General features: G+C 33.2%; 3 protein-coding genes across 3 annotated transcripts; 1 reads left to right on the plus strand and 2 right to left on the minus strand.

Annotated features, from left to right (window-relative positions):
• The first annotated feature begins 3114 nt into the window (after positions 1-3114).
• On the plus strand, positions 3115-7941 carry LOC110630053 (pentatricopeptide repeat-containing protein At5g15280, mitochondrial). Its single transcript, XM_021777367.2, has 2 exons — positions 3115-7140; positions 7244-7941. The coding sequence occupies exon 1, from the start codon at positions 3191-3193 to the stop codon at positions 7064-7066; it is 3876 nt and encodes a 1291-aa protein (XP_021633059.1). The 5' UTR covers positions 3115-3190; the 3' UTR covers positions 7067-7140; positions 7244-7941.
• A 489-nt stretch (positions 7942-8430) lies between these two features.
• Positions 8431-10569, minus strand: LOC110630062 (pentatricopeptide repeat-containing protein At5g15300). Its single transcript, XM_021777375.2, has one exon. The coding sequence runs from the start codon at positions 10252-10254 to the stop codon at positions 8611-8613; it is 1644 nt and encodes a 547-aa protein (XP_021633067.1). The 5' UTR covers positions 10255-10569; the 3' UTR covers positions 8431-8610.
• A 2213-nt stretch (positions 10570-12782) lies between these two features.
• LOC110621669 (pentatricopeptide repeat-containing protein At5g15300) lies at positions 12783-15058 on the minus strand. The gene has a single exon (XM_021765949.2). It carries the CDS (start codon positions 14619-14621, stop codon positions 12969-12971), a length of 1653 nt encoding a protein of 550 aa, XP_021621641.1. The 5' UTR covers positions 14622-15058; the 3' UTR covers positions 12783-12968.
• Positions 15059-19033: the final 3975 nt, after the last annotated feature.

Below are 19033 nucleotides of genomic sequence, written 5' to 3' on the forward strand. Positions count from 1 at the left end.
TCGGCAAGTCATCTCTGGCTACTCAACTGCCTCCTCCTTTCATGCTGGATTTGTGGTGATAATGACAATAGTATTACGTGTTTTGGTGCAATATAGGAGCCCACACAATGAATAAAGAATCGGTTTTCTTCTATCTCTTTCCCACTCCTTCAATATTGTAGCAGAGATTGGTTGCTTCACAACTCACTCCTTGTAAATTTTGCAGATCATGGGTCGGCTACGGGGCATTTTCTACGCTGTTGAAGCTGCTCTAAATAAAATTTAAGATATCAGATAACTCTATTATCAATGAGTTAAAATTTATAGATTTTCAAATATGATTTTATAAAGCTAATTATCCCCATTGCCAATTTTAAACTTAAAAGGGAGCTGATTTTGTCTCTTGGAGCTAGGTTGGCACAAGTAGATCATTATTGATAGCTTTCTCCACCATGGTTTTCTTTTCTTTGTCGACCATGGCTTGCATTCATATTTATTTTCAGTTGTTTATTTTTACTAAGGTAGTGAGATTAATCTATTTATAGTATTTAATATAATATGGATTGGAAAGTAAAATTCATTCAAATTTAATTTATTAATGTGAGTTGTTTAAATTTTATGGAAAAAATATATAGTATTTATTAATTTTTTAATAATTTATGTGAAAATAAAAGTATACCTATTTTAATAATATGAAAAGCCCGTTAGTATCTTTTTTTTTTTTGAAAGCAAGCCCGTTAGTATCTTAGAAGCTAATTTTTAAATTCATTTAATTTAAATATTTAATGTTGATTTAATCTTTTTCATATACATTAATAATTTAATAGATATAGTCTAAGCATGGTGAATAAAAACATTTATGATTTATCTTGATAAATCTAAATACGAGTTTTCAATCTCCATCTTGTATTTAAAACATAAACTAAGGGATATAAAAAAATAAAATTTAATCTAATATACTTCATTGTAATCAAAATAAATTATAGAAAGTTTTTAATGTAATTAAAAATATAAAATATTTTAATAATTAGGTCAATTCATTTAATTAAAAAAATTATTTTGAAATATAATATAATTAATGAATTTATTTTTTTATTTTTAAAATAAATGAGATTAAATTTAATTCTATTAAAATTAAAAATTTTTTGTAAAAAATATTATTAATAATAGGAAAAGATGATCAAATTACTATTTTTATAATTTAATATTTTAATTTTTAAAATTTAATTAAATGTATAAATCTCTTTTAAAAAATTAAACCTATAAAATTTCATTTACAAATCAAACCAACAAATTAAAAATTTTAAATTCAATCTCCACATATAAATAAAAAAATTTAATGAATTCAAAATGTAAATTCAATAAGTATAATAAAAATAAAAAATAATACATTTTCATCCCTGAAATATAATATAATTAACAGATTTATCCTTCTATTGTACGAACCCAACACTTTAATTTTTGAAATTTAATTTTATTAAAATCTAAAATAAAAATTTCAAACTCAATACCTACATACAAATAAAAATTTCAATAAATTTAAAATTTAAACTCAATAAATATAATAAAAATAAAAATATATAAAAATTTAATTCAGTCACTTCGTCTCATAATTTTTATCTATTTTATTTTTTTATATATATTAGAAAATATAATTTTTTTATTAATTTTTCAATTATACCCATTTTAAATATATTAAACTTTATTAAATATTAAAAAATATTTTAAAATATTTTTTAAAAATAAAATAAAATTAAATAGAGTTACAAATAGTAAATTTATATATTAATGTAGTTTAAAAAACAAGTATACAGTAATTTTGAGATAATAAAAATAATAAATAAAAGTTATAAAATGAATTGAATAGTAAAAATAAAAAAATATTATAAAATAGGTTTTTAATATATAAATTTTATAATTTTGAATATACATTAGACATGAATAATAAAAAGAGAGTGAAAAATAGACAAAAAAATATAAGAATATAAAGATAGAAGGAATTTTTATTAAAAAAATTACTATTTAGATTTTATAATATAAAAAAATTTACTTAATCTATGATTTTTAAAAATATATTAAAATATTATTGATATTTTAAAAAATTTATTAGTTATTCATTTGTTAATTTAAGAAATTAACTAATAAATTTTTTAAAATTATAAAATTAAATAATAAAACATTATAAAATTAATTAGTAAAATTTCTTAAATTGTGAAAAATATTTTAATATATTTTTTAAAGTTAAAAAAAATTAATAAATTTTTTTATTATAAAATTAAATAATATTTTTTATTTTATTATTAATAAAAATATTTTTAAAATCATATTTATTTTTTTTATTAAATATAAATTATTGAATTAACTGAAATTTTTAATAAAAAATTTAAATTTTGATAAATTTAATCTTTAGAAAATAAAAGTACTAAATTCTAAATATGGTAATAAATACGTTATTATATTATATTTAAAAATTAAAAATAGTTTAAAAAAAATAAAGGGTAAACTATAATTTAGTCCCTCTAGTTTAGTGAAATACAACCTTTCGTCCTTCTATTTTAAAAAATCTTCAATTTAATCCTTTACATTTAAAAAAATTATAAAATAGTCCCTACCGTCAAATTTTCAGTTAACCTTCTATTTATTTTAATGAAAATGACTAAACTACCCTTTAAGTAAAAAAACTCAACCAAACAGTATTCACTCCATCCCAACACAGAAGAAAAAGGAGGAGGAGGAGGAGAAAGGATCGGGAAAAGAAGGAGGAGGAGGAAAAGAAGAAGAAGAAGAAGAAGAAGAAGAAGAAGAAGGAGGAGGAGGACGAAGAGGAGGATGAGGAGAAAAGGAAGAAGAGGATCGAGAGGAGAAGGAGGAGGAGGAAGATGAGGAGAAAATGAAGAATAGGATCGGGAAAAGAAGGAAAATGATGAGGAGAAAATTGTAGTTTAGTTATTTTTATTAAAATAAATAGAAAGTTAACTGAAAATTTGACGGTAGAGACTATTTTGCAGTTTTTTTAAATGTGAATGATTAAATTGAAAGTTTTTTAAAACAGAGGGACGAAAGGTTGTATTTCACTAAACCAGAAGGACTAAATTACAGTTTAATCAAAAATAAATTAAAAAGCGCAAGGTTGTGTAATAGCCAGGATGAGTTGCAGCGAGTTTCCCCAGCGAGTTTCCCCACAGACACGTAAAGCCTAACGACATTGTTTATGTCTAACGAAACGACAACGGAAGCCCTTGGGTTCTCCCACGGATTCCAGAAACAGCCTGCTCATGGAGTCATGAACAGAAAAGCCACTGAAGCTCTCTGCAAACAGAGGCTTCAATTTCTCTTCTCTCTGAACCCCAGAAAATCCCATATCAAACAGGTTAGTGCTCTCTCCTCTGTTAAATCCCATTGCTTCAGCACTGCTTCTCTCACGGATCCTTCACTATCATCATCTTCTACTGCTCACCAAACAAATAAAACCCACATAGATTTATCTCCTCTAAACTGCAATGGTATTGCACAATTTCTTATTTCTGAAGGTCCCCAGTTCTTTGATAAGAGTAAAAGCGAAAGAGAGAATTTTTCTAAGGTTGCTTCTCTCAAAGAAATTCGTCTGGATATTTCTGGTGTAATACCCCATGTGACACGTCGGTTTAGGAGATTTTTGAGATTGAAACCTGAAGACGTGCTTGAAATATTAGTGGGCTTTCAATTGGAGTGTGAAACAGTTGCAATTGAGGGTACAAAGGTGGAGTCTTTGTGGAGGCTTTTCAAATGGGCAAGTGACCAAGATAAGGGTTTTAAGCATCTTCATAAGTCGTGTGAGGTTATGGCCTCTGTGCTTATTCAGTATGGGATGCTTAGAGAGCTTCAGTTGCTGCTTTTGGCAATGGAGAGGCAAGGAACTTTGTTAGATAACAATGAAATCTTCTCTAAGTTGATTGAAGGGTATGTTGGTGCTTATGATTTAGAAAGGGCGGTGCTAGTGTATGACCAATTTAGGGAGCAAGGTTTGGTCCCATCGCTGTTTTGTTATCATGGTCTTATTGATCTTTTGGTGAGAATGAGGAGAACCCAATTGGCATTTCGAGTTTGTTTGGATATGTTTGAAATTGGAATTAATCTGACTGACGGGGCAATGGATAGGATTGAGAAAGTTATTGGATTACTTTGTGGGGATGGGATGGTTAAAGAAGCAAGGAATCTGATGAAGAAGGTCATAGCACTAGGTTTTGAGCCTAGCAGCTCGGTTATTAATGATATTGCTTCTGGTTATTGTGAGAAGAAAGATTTTGAAGATTTGCTTACTTTTTTTGTTGCTATGAAGCGTTCACCAAATTTACTGGTCGGAAATAAGATAATAAATGGCTTATGTTCTAATTTTGGTGTGGAGAGAGCAAATTTATTCAGGCTAGAATTGAAGAATTTAGGTTTTAGGCCTGATGAGGTAACTTTTGGGATAATGATTGGTTGGTGTTGTCGTGAGGGGAACTTGAAGGGTGCCTTTATTTATTTGTCAGAAATGTTATCTACAGGCTTAGAGCCTTGTATATGGTCATATAATGCACTTATTGGTGCAGTGTTTAGGGAGGGTATGTGGAAGCATGCTCAAGACATTCTTGTTGAAATGGCAGATAGGGGAATGACCGCAAATTTGTCGACATTTAGAACTCTTTTGGCAGGGTATTGCAAAGCTAGAAAATTTGATGAAGTAAAGATGACGGTCCAGAAGATGGTAGACCATGGTTTAATCAAATTCTCTTCGCTCGATAATCCTCTTTCTGAGGCATTTATGATTTTGGGGTTCAGTCCTTTATCTGTGAGGTTGAAAAGGGATAATGACGTTGGGTTTTCTAAGACAGAATTCTATGATAATCTGGGGAACGGACTGTATTTGGATGCTGACCTGGATGATTACGAGAAAAGAGTAAATGAAATTCTTAATGATTCCATGATACCGGAATTTAATTTGCTTTTGATGAAGGAATATGATCATGGAAATTTTAAAGCTACATTCTTGCTGATAGATGAAATGGTTCGATGGGGTCAAGAACTATCTCTGTCTGTCTTCTCCGCATTAGTGAAGGGGCTTTCTGCATCCCGATCCCATATAAGGGCTTGCAGCCATCTTATTGAGAAGATGCCAATGTTGGCTAATCAACTAGATGATGAAGCTCTTAATTTGCTTATTCGAGCATACTGCAAGGGTGGATTGACATACAAAGGGAAGATATTTTTTGATGAAATGCTTCCAAAGGATATAAGAATTGAAAATGAGACATACACTGCTCTAATGGTGGGATCATGTAGGAGAGGAAATTATCATGATTTTTATTATTTCTGGGATATTGCTCGAAATAACAAATGGTTACCTGGGTTAAAGGATTGTAAATCTCTTGTTGAATGTCTACTCCATCATAGGATGCCGAAGGAGGCACTGGAGCTTCTTGAAAGCATGATGCTACTTCATCCTCACTTAAGGTCTGAAATTTGTCATATTTTCCTTGAAAAGCTTTCCATCACAGGCTTTACAACCATTGCACACAAGTTGGTGGATGAACTGCTACATAAGGGTTGTGTCTTTGATGATATTGCTTATAGCCATCTTGTAAGAGGGTTATGCAAAGAGAGAAACTATGGAGTGGCCTTTACAATATTAGACACAATGTTGGCTAGGAACTTGGTTCCAGGCTTGGACGTTTCTCTTATCTTGATTCCACAGTTGTGTAGGGTTGATAAACTTGACAAAGCTGTTGCTTTAAGAGAGATCGTTTTGAGGGAGCAATCTGCATTTCCGTTTTCCGTCAATTGTGCTTTAGTTAGAGGATTTTGTATAGCAGGGAATGTTGGAGAAGCAGCCAAAGTAGTACAAGATATGTTGTTGAAGGGGCTATTTCCTGATGCTGAAATTTGTGACATGCTATTTCAAGGGTATTGCCAAGCTAACAGCCTGAGTAAAGTTAGGGAGCTACTTGGTGTTCTAATTAGAAAATTTTCAAGCCCTTCAATCTCAAGTTACCGGAATTTGGTGCGCTTGATGTGTATGCAGGGTAGTTTTGCTTCTGCATTAAACCTGAAGGATCTAATGCTACGACGAAGTAGTCACCATAGCCTCATCATTTACAACATTCTGGTTTTCTATCTTTTTTCAGCTGGGAACAGCTTGGTTGTGGATAAAGTTCTAAATGAATTGCAGGAGAAGGGATTACTACCTGATGAAGTAACTTGTAATTTTCTCGTATATGGATATTCAGTGTGTAAAGATGTATCTCGTTGTCTCCATTATCTGTCTACTATGATTTCAAATGGATTTACGCCAAGCTATCGCAGCTTAAGAGCAGCAGTCACCTGCCTGTGTGATGTCGGAGAATTTAGTAGAGCCTTGGAGCTGAGTCGAGAAATGGAAGTGAGCAATTGGGTTCATGGATCAGTTGTTCAAAATGCAATTGTTGAAGGACTTCTTTCTCTTGATAAGCTTCAAGAAGCTGAATATTTTCTTACCCGGATGGTAGATAAAGGTCTTATTCCTGATACAATCAATTATGACAACCTAATTAAGCAGTTCTGTTTTTTTGGAAGACTGAGCAAGGCAGTTGATCTTCTGAACATAATGTTGAAGAAAGGAAACATTCCTAATTCTTCCAGTTATGATTCTGTAATCTATGGTCTCTGCATAAAGAATCAACTGAATGAAGCACTGGATTTTCATACTGAGATGTTGGATAGGGATCTTAAACCAAGTATGAAGACATGGGATATGCTTATCCACAAACTTTGCCAACTTGGACAAACTGCAGAAGCAGAAAGCTTACTCATTTCTATGGTTCAGTTGGGCGAAGCTCCGACCAGACCGATGTACTCTTCTGTAATCAATGGGTATCGTGTTGAAAACAATCCGAGGAAGGCATCTGAGCTCATGCAAATGATGCAACAGAGTGGTTATGAGCCAGATTTTGACACTCACTGGTCTCTGATAAGTAATTTACAGAAGTCCAAAGATAAAGATAATAACAATAGCAGCCCAGGTTTCCTGTCAAGACTTCTTTCTGGAAGTGGACATTCTTATAGAAGTGTCTCCAAGGTCAAGGTGGGGTAGTACAGATGCAGTGCTATAAAGATAAGGCTTATTAGCTTCTTTGATCTATTACATGGCATTAGCATTGGCAGTTTCAGAACCATGATAAGATGCCAAGTCTTGCTCAAGATTAATTTGCATCAATCTATAAATAATTATATATCATGGAAAAAATATAATATTTAAATCAATTGAAATGAATTTAAACAGTTTTTTTGTGGTTGCCAACTTCATTGTAACTGTAAGCAGCTATCTGCTGCTCTGTTATTCAACATTGTGAAAAGCACCGCAAAACATACTAGAATTATCTTTATCATATTTGAATAAATAAAGTATGATATTTAAAGAAATAAAAAATAAATAAAAATAAAGCCATTGTAACTGGAACTTCACTGTGATCATATGTATAATAATATTGAGATTGAATTTAATTAAAATTATTAGCACAATCTTCTACCACTTAGAAAAATATCTTGGGTAGGCAATGATGGCTCTTTTAACTGCTGGAGCAACAGCAAAAGCAGCTATTGTATACTTGGCTCACAAGGGGAATGCTAGGGCAAACTGGTTTGCTATCTGCCAACAATTCAATTCTTTCTGCGAGCGCATCTCTTTCTTGAATTAGATCCTTTATAGGATTAGCTGTATTCATGCTACTCTGCTGCGGCCGCCCTTTTCCGTCGAAACTAGATCAACCTTTTATCCTTCTGCATCACAGCAATGAATTTGATTTTATTTATGTGCTTTTATTCTGTGTTTGCAAGTGGTTGACTTGTACATGTATCTTTTTTCTCGTCCCTTTCTCTGGTTTGATATGTAATATGTGGCAATCGAGCCATTTAGAACCTTAATTTTCTTTGTAACCAGATGGCTTAATATGACTGTATACTTGACTCTATGCCCACTTGATCTTAATATATTATCAATCTTCAAACAGAAAAAATAAAAATAAAAATAAAAAATAAAAAGCAAAAGAAAAAAAAGGAGGAGATGTAATATATGTCTTCTACTTTATTTCCTGAACTATATGCATACCCTCATAATAGTGTCGTGGAATCTTGAGACTTTTGCAATAATCTGAATTAAGAAAACAAAAATGAAAGGAAAGAAACAATTCCCATCCCACGTGAAGGGAAGCAGTTGAATCATCTGAAAGTAAGCTAATTGCTGCTTCGCAAAACAATTGTGTATATATATTACAACCAGTCTGGTCAGTCAAGTTTAAGCCCCCAGGGATAGAAATGTTAGAAACACAAGATTCAAATCCCAGGTGCCATGGATGTCACACTTAAGCCCCCAGGGGGTATTCCTAATTACAATCTGAGTAGACATAATAATCCAGCAATTTTACTATCAAATCCTCATTATTCTTGCTTGTCAGTTACTCAAGAAAATAATCAGGTTAATAATTTCCAAGGAATATTAGAGGAAAAAGGTTAAAAAAAAATGCAATCTACATAAGAGTAATGGAATGAGATTATCATTTATCAGCACATGGTATTCAGTCGTATTCCAGTAGCATGTGAGAGAGAGACATGAAAGCAAGTCTCACCAAAACTTGCACCTTATGATATTTGATTTCTTGAATTTAACTTGTTCTTTGAATCAAACAAAAATCGCATGAGAGCTTTTTCTTCAACCGCTTCAATTACGCTACAACCAGGTTCTTTATTCACTCCACTCTCATCCATCAAGTTCCTAACCTTCTGAGCTCCATCCCACTCACCTACTGAAGCATATAAGTTGGAGAGTAACACGTAATCCCCACTCTCATCCCTTCTCAATGTCAGTAGTTTCTCATTTGCACGCCTACCCAGCTCAACATTTCCATGTATTCTACAAGCCCCTAGAAGAGTCCTCCAAATTACAGCATTAGGTTCAATATTCATACTTTCTATGAACTCAAATGCATCATTCAATAGCCCTGCACGCCCTAAAAGATCCACCATACACCCATAGTGTCTTTCATTTGGCTCTAAGCCATACACATCTTTCATAACATTAAAATATTGACGCCCCATTTCGACTTTACCAGCATGACTGCAAGCAACTAGCACTCCAACAAAAGTGATTTCATTTGGTCTGATATTTTTCAACCTTTGAATCTCTGCAAACAAATTGATCGACTCCTCAGCGTGGCCATGAAAAGCCAAACCTAATATAACTGAATTCCATGTTGAGACATCTTTCTCCCTCATCCCTCTGAACACTTCAAGTGCTCTTTCAATACTGCCACACTTGGCATACATGTATATAAGCGCATTCCCCAATAATACACTCATATCTCCTAAACTCATCTCCAAAATTGAGCGATGCACCTTCATGCCAACATCCAAATCACCCAAATCCGTGCAAGCTGACAAAAGACTCAGCATAGTGACCTCATCTGGCTGCTCTCCTACACCTCTCATCTCTTCAAACATCTCCAATGCCTGCTTGTTCTCCCCAGAAAGCACATATCCTGCAATCATCACGTTCCAAGTCACAACATCCTTTTTAGGAACCTCATCGAAGAGTCTCCTTGCCAACTTCATCTCCCCTTTCTTAGCATATGCTGTAATCATCACATTCCAAGCAACCAAATCCTTAACTGGCATTTCATCAAACAGCTGTCTCGCCATCCTCAATTGCCCTCTCCTTGCATAACCTGCAGTTAAAGCAGACCATGCAACAATATCCCTTTCTCCTGAATCATAAAAAATGGCTCTAGCTATCCCCAAATCCCCACAGTTAGCATGATGATAAATAAGGGTATTTCTCACAAACTTATTATCTTCAAACCCGTACTTGACGATCTTTCCATGAATACAAGAACCAGTTTTTCTCCATTCAAGCCTGGTACAAGCCTTAAGCAAGAAAGAAAACGTGAACTTATCAGGCTTTATACCGGTTCCCTCCATCTGGGAATAGAGTGAAAATGCTTTTAATGGGTGATGACTTTGAGCTGAACCTCTCATCATTGTGTTCCACATGAAGATGTCCGGTTCGGAAATCTGAGCGAACAGTTGATGGGCATAGTCTATGGTGCCAGAAATGGACATAGCACTGGCGAAAATGAGTTCCCTTAAGGCTGATGAGCATGAATTGAAGCCTTTGGTTATAAGGGAAGCATGTATTTGCTTTAGAGAGCGAAGGTTTGTACAGTTTTGCCATAGACTTGACCGCTGCTGGCGATTGGAGCTCCTGTCGTTAGTTCTCTTCCTTATCATGACAAGAACTGCAGCTTTTCATCGCTTCCGCGCGCGAAATGGAAGTCAGTTGTCAGCCTCTAGCAATGGAAGGAAGCTAATAAGCCATGGGCGTGGCATTTATCCACCATCATAACTGATATTTTCACTTGCAGCAGCAAATTTTGTAGAATGGATGCTCAGATAACAAATTGAAGGATTGCCGACGGAAAGCCGCTTTCCACAAAGGTTACTCGCCCGATGTTTTCACAACTCAAGGGCTTCCCCGCTAGAAGATTAATGACAAATCGCATAACTTAACGCCTGTGTTGATAAATTACTTAGAAATTTTGAACAGGCACAAGTTACAATTATTATTTCTGAGGATAAATAACCTCTAAATTTTTTTAAATATCAAATTTAAAATCTAAAATATTAATAAATCAATATTTTTAGCCAACTGTTGGTTATGTGGACAAACTTAAATTAATGACTATTTATATCACTAATTTACAGTTATGTTGTTAAAAAGTTAGAAATTTAGGGATTTGAATGTTAACCATTTCTATTTCACTTATAATGGTAGTTTAAATTCAAGAGCAAAGAATCAAAAGTTTGATTCCTCATCAATAAAGACGTTTTCAATATCTTCATCCCGTAGCAAATTAACTTCTTTTTGGGGCAACAACGACGCTGGTGGTAGGATCCAATCAACATTGAATCGGATGATTATGCAGATTCGTATGGGGTATAATGGAATTACCTCTACAATCAATATTTTTTGCAAGTTGTTTGCAAATATATTTTGGATGGATTTTTTTAAAATCTTAAATCTAAGATAGTGAATATATGGTAAGAGTTATTCTGCTTTCGTTGCACAATATAATCACTAATATTCTTAGTCACTCCTTTTTTTTTTTTTGTAAATTTTTATATTTTCAATTTTAATTCTATCAAATAGGATTTGAATACAAGTTCTAAAAAAAAAATTCAAAAGTTAATGAGGGTTTATTTAGACATTAACATATAGTTTAGGAATTAAATTGTATGTATGCCTTTTAAATAAATAACATCCGACTATATAATGCTAATATCAATATCAATAATAATAATAATAATAATGGTGATCGTGAACTTGTAATAACTACATCAGAGTTAAATGTGTAGCTCTCCCAATTCTTCTGCCCTTTAACTCAAAAAAAAAAAAGCAAAATAATAATAAGTGGAATTTTATGATTCAATTAAAATACTTTAATTATTAATATTAAAATTAGATTAGAAATATTTTTTAATTTTAATTTTCATTAAAATCTAATAATAATATGATTTGATAACATATAATCCTGATCGAAATATGTAATTTTTATCTGATCAGTCTTAATAATTAAGAGAACTCATCTCGATGTAAATCAAGTAGACCGAGCATAACTTAATAAAATTAAATTTAGACGTCGATCTCTTATACATTGATTATCTTCTTGAAATATTATTGGGTTATAAATGCAATAAATTAAAGTGATGTAACCCATATAATAAACATGTATAAATTTCGTATTTATTAGTTAATTATCCATTATTAATGAGATGTTTAATATATCTACAATAATGTATTCCGTCCAATCCGATAGGATATGATACAAAGATATCAAAACAATCAGAAATATATATATACCACTTATCTAATCAGGATGTCAGATCGACAAAAAATATATATACTATTGATTTAACTCAAATAAGAATATTTTGAATCTTTACTGAATCCCCTTTATCTTCCTCAAAAAATCTTAATCTCTCCCCTCCAAATTCAACACTTAAATTCATGAACTTTCATTATTGAACCAATCTCAATTTATCGATTTTCTCATTAAATTAAATTATATTTTCATCTAATAATCATCTCAGTTCATCATGATTAAATATAATTAAATTATTTATTTGATTAATTATCGCTGTGGGAAACGAATATATTTTAGTATAACTAACTAGTAATACTATAAAATATATAGTTGGAAATTTAATTTAAATAATTTATCATAAAGAGTGCTAATTTTTTTCATTGAACCTATTGTTTTTTTTGTTTTTTAAAAGGCAAATTGTTATTGATGATATAAGAACTCTAAAGTCCACATGTATTGTAATTTTCTTCTTAATTAGACTGAGCTTGAATAAAATAAATTTCAATCTCAAATATCCAAACTAGGTAAGTTCAATTTAAAAAAAAAAATCTCGTCTAAGCTTAGCGTATAACTTCATATTTGAACATATACATGCAAATTATTTTTTAATACGACGGAAAATTTGCATACATATAATTAGCTAGGGAATTTTATTTTGCTCCAACAGGATATCTACTCCTAGCCCTCAACACCACAATAAATTCCCATCCAAAGGATGCGCCTGGTCCCAGAATGACTGTGAGAGGCTAAATTTACCCAAAATTTTCTCCCAAAAATGTGCTTTGAATGGAGTCCAAAAAATCTGCCAATTTTTAACCAATCCTTCGTATACCTATTTGTCAGCCTACTGAGAAAAAGTAATCAGAATACATCAAGAAAATTGGAGGACTACTTGAAAATGCCTTGCCAAAGGCAAATGAATACATTAATGGTGTTATCTTTTATCCACATATTGCATTTACATGAATAGTTGAATGGTACTCATCTTTATTTGAAAAATATAATTAGCATATTACTATTATTTTGGTACTCCAAGTCATTAAATCAGCACAACAGAAACAGACTTGGGAGCAATTCTAACTAAGATGCAGCAGTTGCCATTTGATTTTTCAAATTTAACTTGTGATTAGGATCTAACAAAAATTGCAGACGAGCACTCTCATCTGCCTCAATTAGGCTACAGCCAGGTTCTTTCCTCGCTCCACTACTGTCCATTAACTTCCTAACGTTCTGCGCCCCATCCCACTCACCCATTGCAGCATATATATTGGAAAATAACATATAATCCCCCTTCTTATCACTTCTCATTTCAAGTAGTTTCTCATGTGCTTGCCTGCCTAGTTCAACATTTCCATAAATTCTACAAGCGCCCAGTAGAGTCCTCCAAATTACAGCATTAGGTTCAATCTTCATATTTTCTATGAACTCAAATGCATCATTCAATAGCCCTGCACGCCCTAAAAGATCCACCATGCACCCATAATGCCCTAAATTTGGCTCTATATTATAACCATCTTTCATAAGTTTGTAATATTGATGACCCTCTACAACTTTACCAGCATGACTACAAGCAACTAGCAGCCCGGCAAAAGTGATTTCATTTGGTCTGATATTTTTCAGCTTCTGCATCTCTGCGAACAAATTGATCGACTCATCAGCATGGCCATGAAATGCCGAACCTACTATAATTGAATTCCATGTGGAAACATCTTTCTCCCTTATCCCTCTAAACACTTCAAGTGCTCTCTCAATACTTCCACACTTAGCGTACATGTATACAAGTGCATTCCCAAGTAAAATACCCAGATTTCCAGAACTCATTTCCACAATTGAGTTGTGCACCTTCGTGCCAGTCTCCAGATCTCCTAAATCTGCACAAGCTGACAAAAGACTCAGCATAGTGACCTCATCTGGTTGCTCTCCCACACTTCTCATCTCTTCAAACATCTGCAGTGCTTGCTCATTCTCCCCACGAAGCACATATCCTGTAATCATAGCATTCCAAGTCACAACATCCCTTTTAGGAACCCCATCAAATAGTCTCCTTGCCCACTCCATCTTCCCTCTCTTAGCATATGCTGTAATCATCACATTCCAAGCAACCAAATCCTTCGTTGGCATTTCATCAAACAACTGCCTCGCTATTGTCAACTGTCCTCTTCTTGCATAACCAGCAATTAAAGCAGACCAAGCAACAACATCCCTTTCAGCGAAATCATCAAAAATTGCTCTAGCTATCCCCAAACTTCCGCAGTTAGCATGATGATGGATAAGGGTGCTCCTCACAAACATATTCTCTTCAAACCCATATTTGGCAACCTTCCCATGAATACAAAGGCCTGTGTTTGTCCATCCGAGCCTGGTACAAGCCTTAAGCAAGAAAGAAAACGTGCTGTTATCGGGTTTTATACCCCGACTTTCCATCTGCAAATAGAGTAAAATTGTTTTTGAAGGGTTTTGACTTTGAGCTGAGCCTCTCATCATAGTGTTCCAGATAAAGATGTCCGGTTCGGCAATTTGAGCGAAAACTTGGTGGGCATAATCTATAATGCCGGATATAGCAACGGCAGAAGCAAATATGAGCTCTCTTAAGGCTGATGGGCATGAATTGAAGCCTTTAATAATAAGGGAAGCATGAATTTGTTTTAGGCAGCGAAAATTAGTGCATTTTTGCCAGAGACGTAACCGGCGATGGCGGGCTGTGCTAACATCATCAATTCTCTTCCTTATCATGAGATGAGATTGGTTCTACATTCAAATAAAATCATTTATGGTTCACAATCACTGAAAAATAAATTAGTATACTGTGAATAGAGCTGGAAATTAATATCCTGAATCCCATTCATATCTCCCAAACCATAAATCAAAATAACTCATTCAAACCAAATTTGATCTGTAGATAGCTCAAAGAGTTGAATCAAAGAGCACATCTTCACTGAATTTTACTAGCCTCGTCGAAGTTCAAACAATAATATAACATACTCAAAAGTCCTAAAAATTTCTCAAACTTCCAAACTATTCAAGTAAGGCCTTCAAGCTCTATTATGATCATCCATTAATTTTAATTTGTATAACAAAAAAACTTACTGAGTAAAAATTTACTCGATGGTCGGTGTCTGCTAAGCAGATTTTACCTTTTTACGTGGGACCTTTCATACTAGACATCATCCATCATCAAAGACACTATGTGCACATCCTCACCATAAAATTTAAAGGTCTGCAATTAATCTTTAAAAAATAAATAAATTGAAAATCAAATAAACTATGAATTACTTGTAAAGAAAAATATCCTTGACTATAGGAATGTTTACTTGAACGGATAAGACAAGTCAATTAAAACAAAACATGTTATTCACATTGTTTCTAGTATTTTAATATTTTCTTTTTTATAAAAAAAAAAAAAGATGAAGCTTTATTAAATAAATTAGGAATGGTTGTTAAAAAATAAACCAACCAGGATCTACCACCTTATAGTTCATCGTCTCATGTCATCATACACCGTTGTTGGTTGCAACCCCCACCTTAATTTTATTGTCTTTTGTAAAATCTATGACATTTCAAAAAGAATATACTTAATATATTTTATTAATCAAAAACCGATCCTTTAGAATTTTAAAATGTAATTTTAAAATGTAATTTTAAAAAATAAGTACGGTTAAAGAGGTAATTTTATCAAAATATAGGGATTTTCTAGTTATTTATTCAATTTAATTACTTTGAAAAAGTAAACTAGATCGATTTCTTTAATTTCATTACTTTAAAATTTATTAATATTAGCATAAAAATAAATGAATCCAATAATCCAAGTAGAACTTATTTTTTAAGAAAATATTTATTTTCAATTGAAGAATGAGTTCAAATCTATAATTTTTTTTTTCATTTGAATGAAATTAATTATGATATATAAAACTATACACTGTGTATGTTGATATTTTCATGCCCTGAATAATGATTAATGATGAAAATGAATAATTAAGGCCTAAATGCAGGGAATTATTCCCACTTTTGGATACTCAAAATCAAATACCTAATTAATCACCAGCTAAGCTTTGATTACCACTTATCAATACGTGATTAGACCTCTCAAGAACCCAAGACAAAAAAAGAGAAGAAATTGTTGATGACCAAAGCTTTTGAGACCTCAGCTAGTAATCAGTTATATGAAGAATAAGAAAGCTGCCCAGCTAATATTACGCTGCTTCTCCATATCACTAGACAACTTTATCACCAGTTTGAAATGGATAATTTACGAAAAATTAATTTTATATTTAGAATTAAAAAAATTCTAAAAGATTACAGTGATTGTCTTTAAATTCAATTAAGTTATTTTCATACACATAATATATTTCAAAATATAAGTGATAAAATATATATTTAAATTTATAAAATTTGAAATATAAGACAGAAAAGGGTAATTATTCATTCTTAAAATTAGTATTCTTAAAATTCAAGAGTTGGTGGAAAAAGAATAGCTTTTCGTTCCTGAATTTTTGTAGCTGAATTATCATAAAAATCCATAGTTAGAATGTGATTCTAATCCAACACCTTTTTTTTGAGATTTTGAGCAAAAAAGAAAAGTTATTCAAATGGTTTGGATTCAAGTTGGCTGAAAAAAAAGGCATTCAACCTTAGCAAGAATGTTCTTGCTTAGAATATATGACCTATGCACCTTTAGGAGGTATACTCTATAATTACACAAAGTTAAAGGCATTATGTATACTTGGAAAAAAAAAATGTTTTTATCTATTTCTATGTACAATCAATTGTTGTAATACGGATGCTACACAACCATTACCTAAAATAAGTTATGAGCTATCACCACAAAATAAGGTCACGTGACAAGGGTTTGATAAATTGGTATGCAATCCCACCCGAGAAAAGAAAGATTCGGATACCGAACACCTGATTCATCATCAAGATTCACAATCCTCACATAGGTCAAGTCTTGGCATAAAAGTACCGTCAACAAGGACAATCCAGTATATATCCATTATGCCGGTAATAGCAGAATCACTGATGATTAACTAACGAAATCTCTTATTAAGCAGCCGATCACATCATTGGTGGATTTTCAGGAGATGTTATATTTAATTTTATCTTCTTACAATATAAAAGTTAACGATCATAGAGGCAAATATACGCAATTCTTATACAACTACTCTTGAATTCTAAGTAATTCTTTATATTCGCCCTATTCTCCAGTTTACTGACTTGAGTGTCGGAGTGGCTGCCGTAGGCGCCAACCACCTAACATTCTCTTTCTTGTAGGTTTAACCAATCACAGTACAGCTCTATTTTTCGATTACATCATTAAATTCTACTGCCGAGAGCATCCATTGAATTCTCACTATTCATTTAGATTAAAATTGGTCTCTAGTTATCTTTTCTCTTAAAAAGAAGTATCTCTCCTTTCTTGAAATGGCTGACAATTCACGAGTCACTAATAGGGTTGCTACCAATGAGGGCGCTATCATTTTTTCCACTCCTAGTAGTGGACAAAACACACCCTTATGTTAAATGAAGCAGATCTCAACAATCTGAATATTGAGCAAATGCTCCAATACATCAGAAGGTTATAGGTTACTCTCGATTAGAAGAGATCTTATTAAAAACCTTCTCAACCAAGTTCAAGCTACCGAGTTTGGGTAAATATGATGGAACAGAAGATCTCAAGAGTCACTTAGTGATTTTTAAGACGACCATGCAATTTCAAAATGTTAATGACTTTATATTGTGTCGAGTGTTTTTATCAAAACTCACAAGTTTGGCTCAAAAATAATACCAACATCTGATTCCAAATTTAATTCGAAACTTTACACAATTGTAATACCCGGCTAGAGTCCGGCATCGGAATTCTACTTTCCGATAGAATCTAGGATGCCGAAAGTCTCTAGAAGGGTTAGATTTATGTTTTTTTTTTAAATGTTTTGATATATTTCATAGTTTTAAAGCATAATGAAATGAGTTGTTTTAGTGAAAAGAACCAAGGCAGAAAAGCCAGGTTCGGCCGCCGAAGGTGACATTCGGCCACCGAACATGCATGGCTTTCGGTTTCACGTGTGGCCGCCGAAGGTGGTCTGGCTAGCCACCTATAAATGGCCCTCAGTCGGTTGAAAGGATAACTCTTGCCGTCTTCTTTCACTTTATGAGGTGAGACCCTGTCCTTCTGAAGCTTTTCTTCATGTTTTCATTAAATCATGCAAAGGTGTGATTGATTTTATGTTATTTTGAAGGTTTTGAGCTAAAAACTTGAGATTTTAAAGTTTGGAGAGTTTGAAGGAGAGTTGCTCCAAAACTTCACGTTAGGATCGTTCATCTTCTTGGTTTCAAGAGGTAAGTGAAGATCCTGACCTTGTTTTTATGTTTTCTGAATGTCTTATGAGGTTTTGGGAGAGAGTTGCATGAATAGGGTTAAAGGAGAGTTTTTGATATTTTTGTAAGAAAAGCTTGTTTGTGTGTTATGTGTTTGTGTTATTGGGGTTTTAAGGTAGTTTTTGACCCCTTTGAGCATATACTTGGGTGTATGCAAGTTGAGGAATTGAGGTGTTTGAGATTGGGAGAGTTTTGGGCATTTTGGCGTGAGGCAGAGCAAAGTTCTGCCTTGCTGATGAACCCAGCTTCGGCCGCCGAAGTTGGGTTCGGCCGCCGAATGTGCTGAGGAGGTGGCTTCGGCTGCCCAAGTTTGCCCCCGAGCCTTTGGACTCGACCTGAATCCTAGCGCCTGTGACGGTCCGTTTTGGGGTCGTTACAACAATTTGCCATGTTATTTAAGTCAAAGTTTATGTAACGCCCCGGAAAACCGGACCGCTACCGGCGCTAGGATCCTGGTCGACTTAAGGCCGCCGGGACCCGTAGCAAGCCTGACATATAACCTGTAAACCTGTATAATCCCATACATGATCAACAACATGCATAAAAATTAAAACTTTTCTTCATACATACTGTCATCAACTAACTCAACCTGTACATACTCTGGACATATACATAGCATAGTCCCTCTGTGGGATCTCATTAAGCCTTAAAGGCAAAATAACCTGTGTTGAGTTAGTTTACATAAACATCATAACATAAGATCATGTATATAAAAAGGGATTAACAATATACTATGGTCAAGCACAACTCTATCCTCAATAACCTCATTACAT

Source organism: Manihot esculenta, chromosome 1 (genome assembly GCF_001659605.2).
Source record: "Manihot esculenta cultivar AM560-2 chromosome 1, M.esculenta_v8, whole genome shotgun sequence".
Lineage (NCBI taxonomy): Eukaryota > Viridiplantae > Streptophyta > Magnoliopsida > Malpighiales > Euphorbiaceae > Manihot > Manihot esculenta.

Coding starts and splice junctions, on each gene's coding strand:
- LOC110630053 (XM_021777367.2), top strand. CDS start 3,191: ATGTCTAACGAAACGACAACGGAAGCCCTTGGGTTCTCCCACGGATTC.
- LOC110621669 (XM_021765949.2), bottom strand. CDS start 14,621: ATGATAAGGAAGAGAATTGATGATGTTAGCACAGCCCGCCATCGCCGG.
- LOC110630062 (XM_021777375.2), bottom strand. CDS start 10,254: ATGATAAGGAAGAGAACTAACGACAGGAGCTCCAATCGCCAGCAGCGG.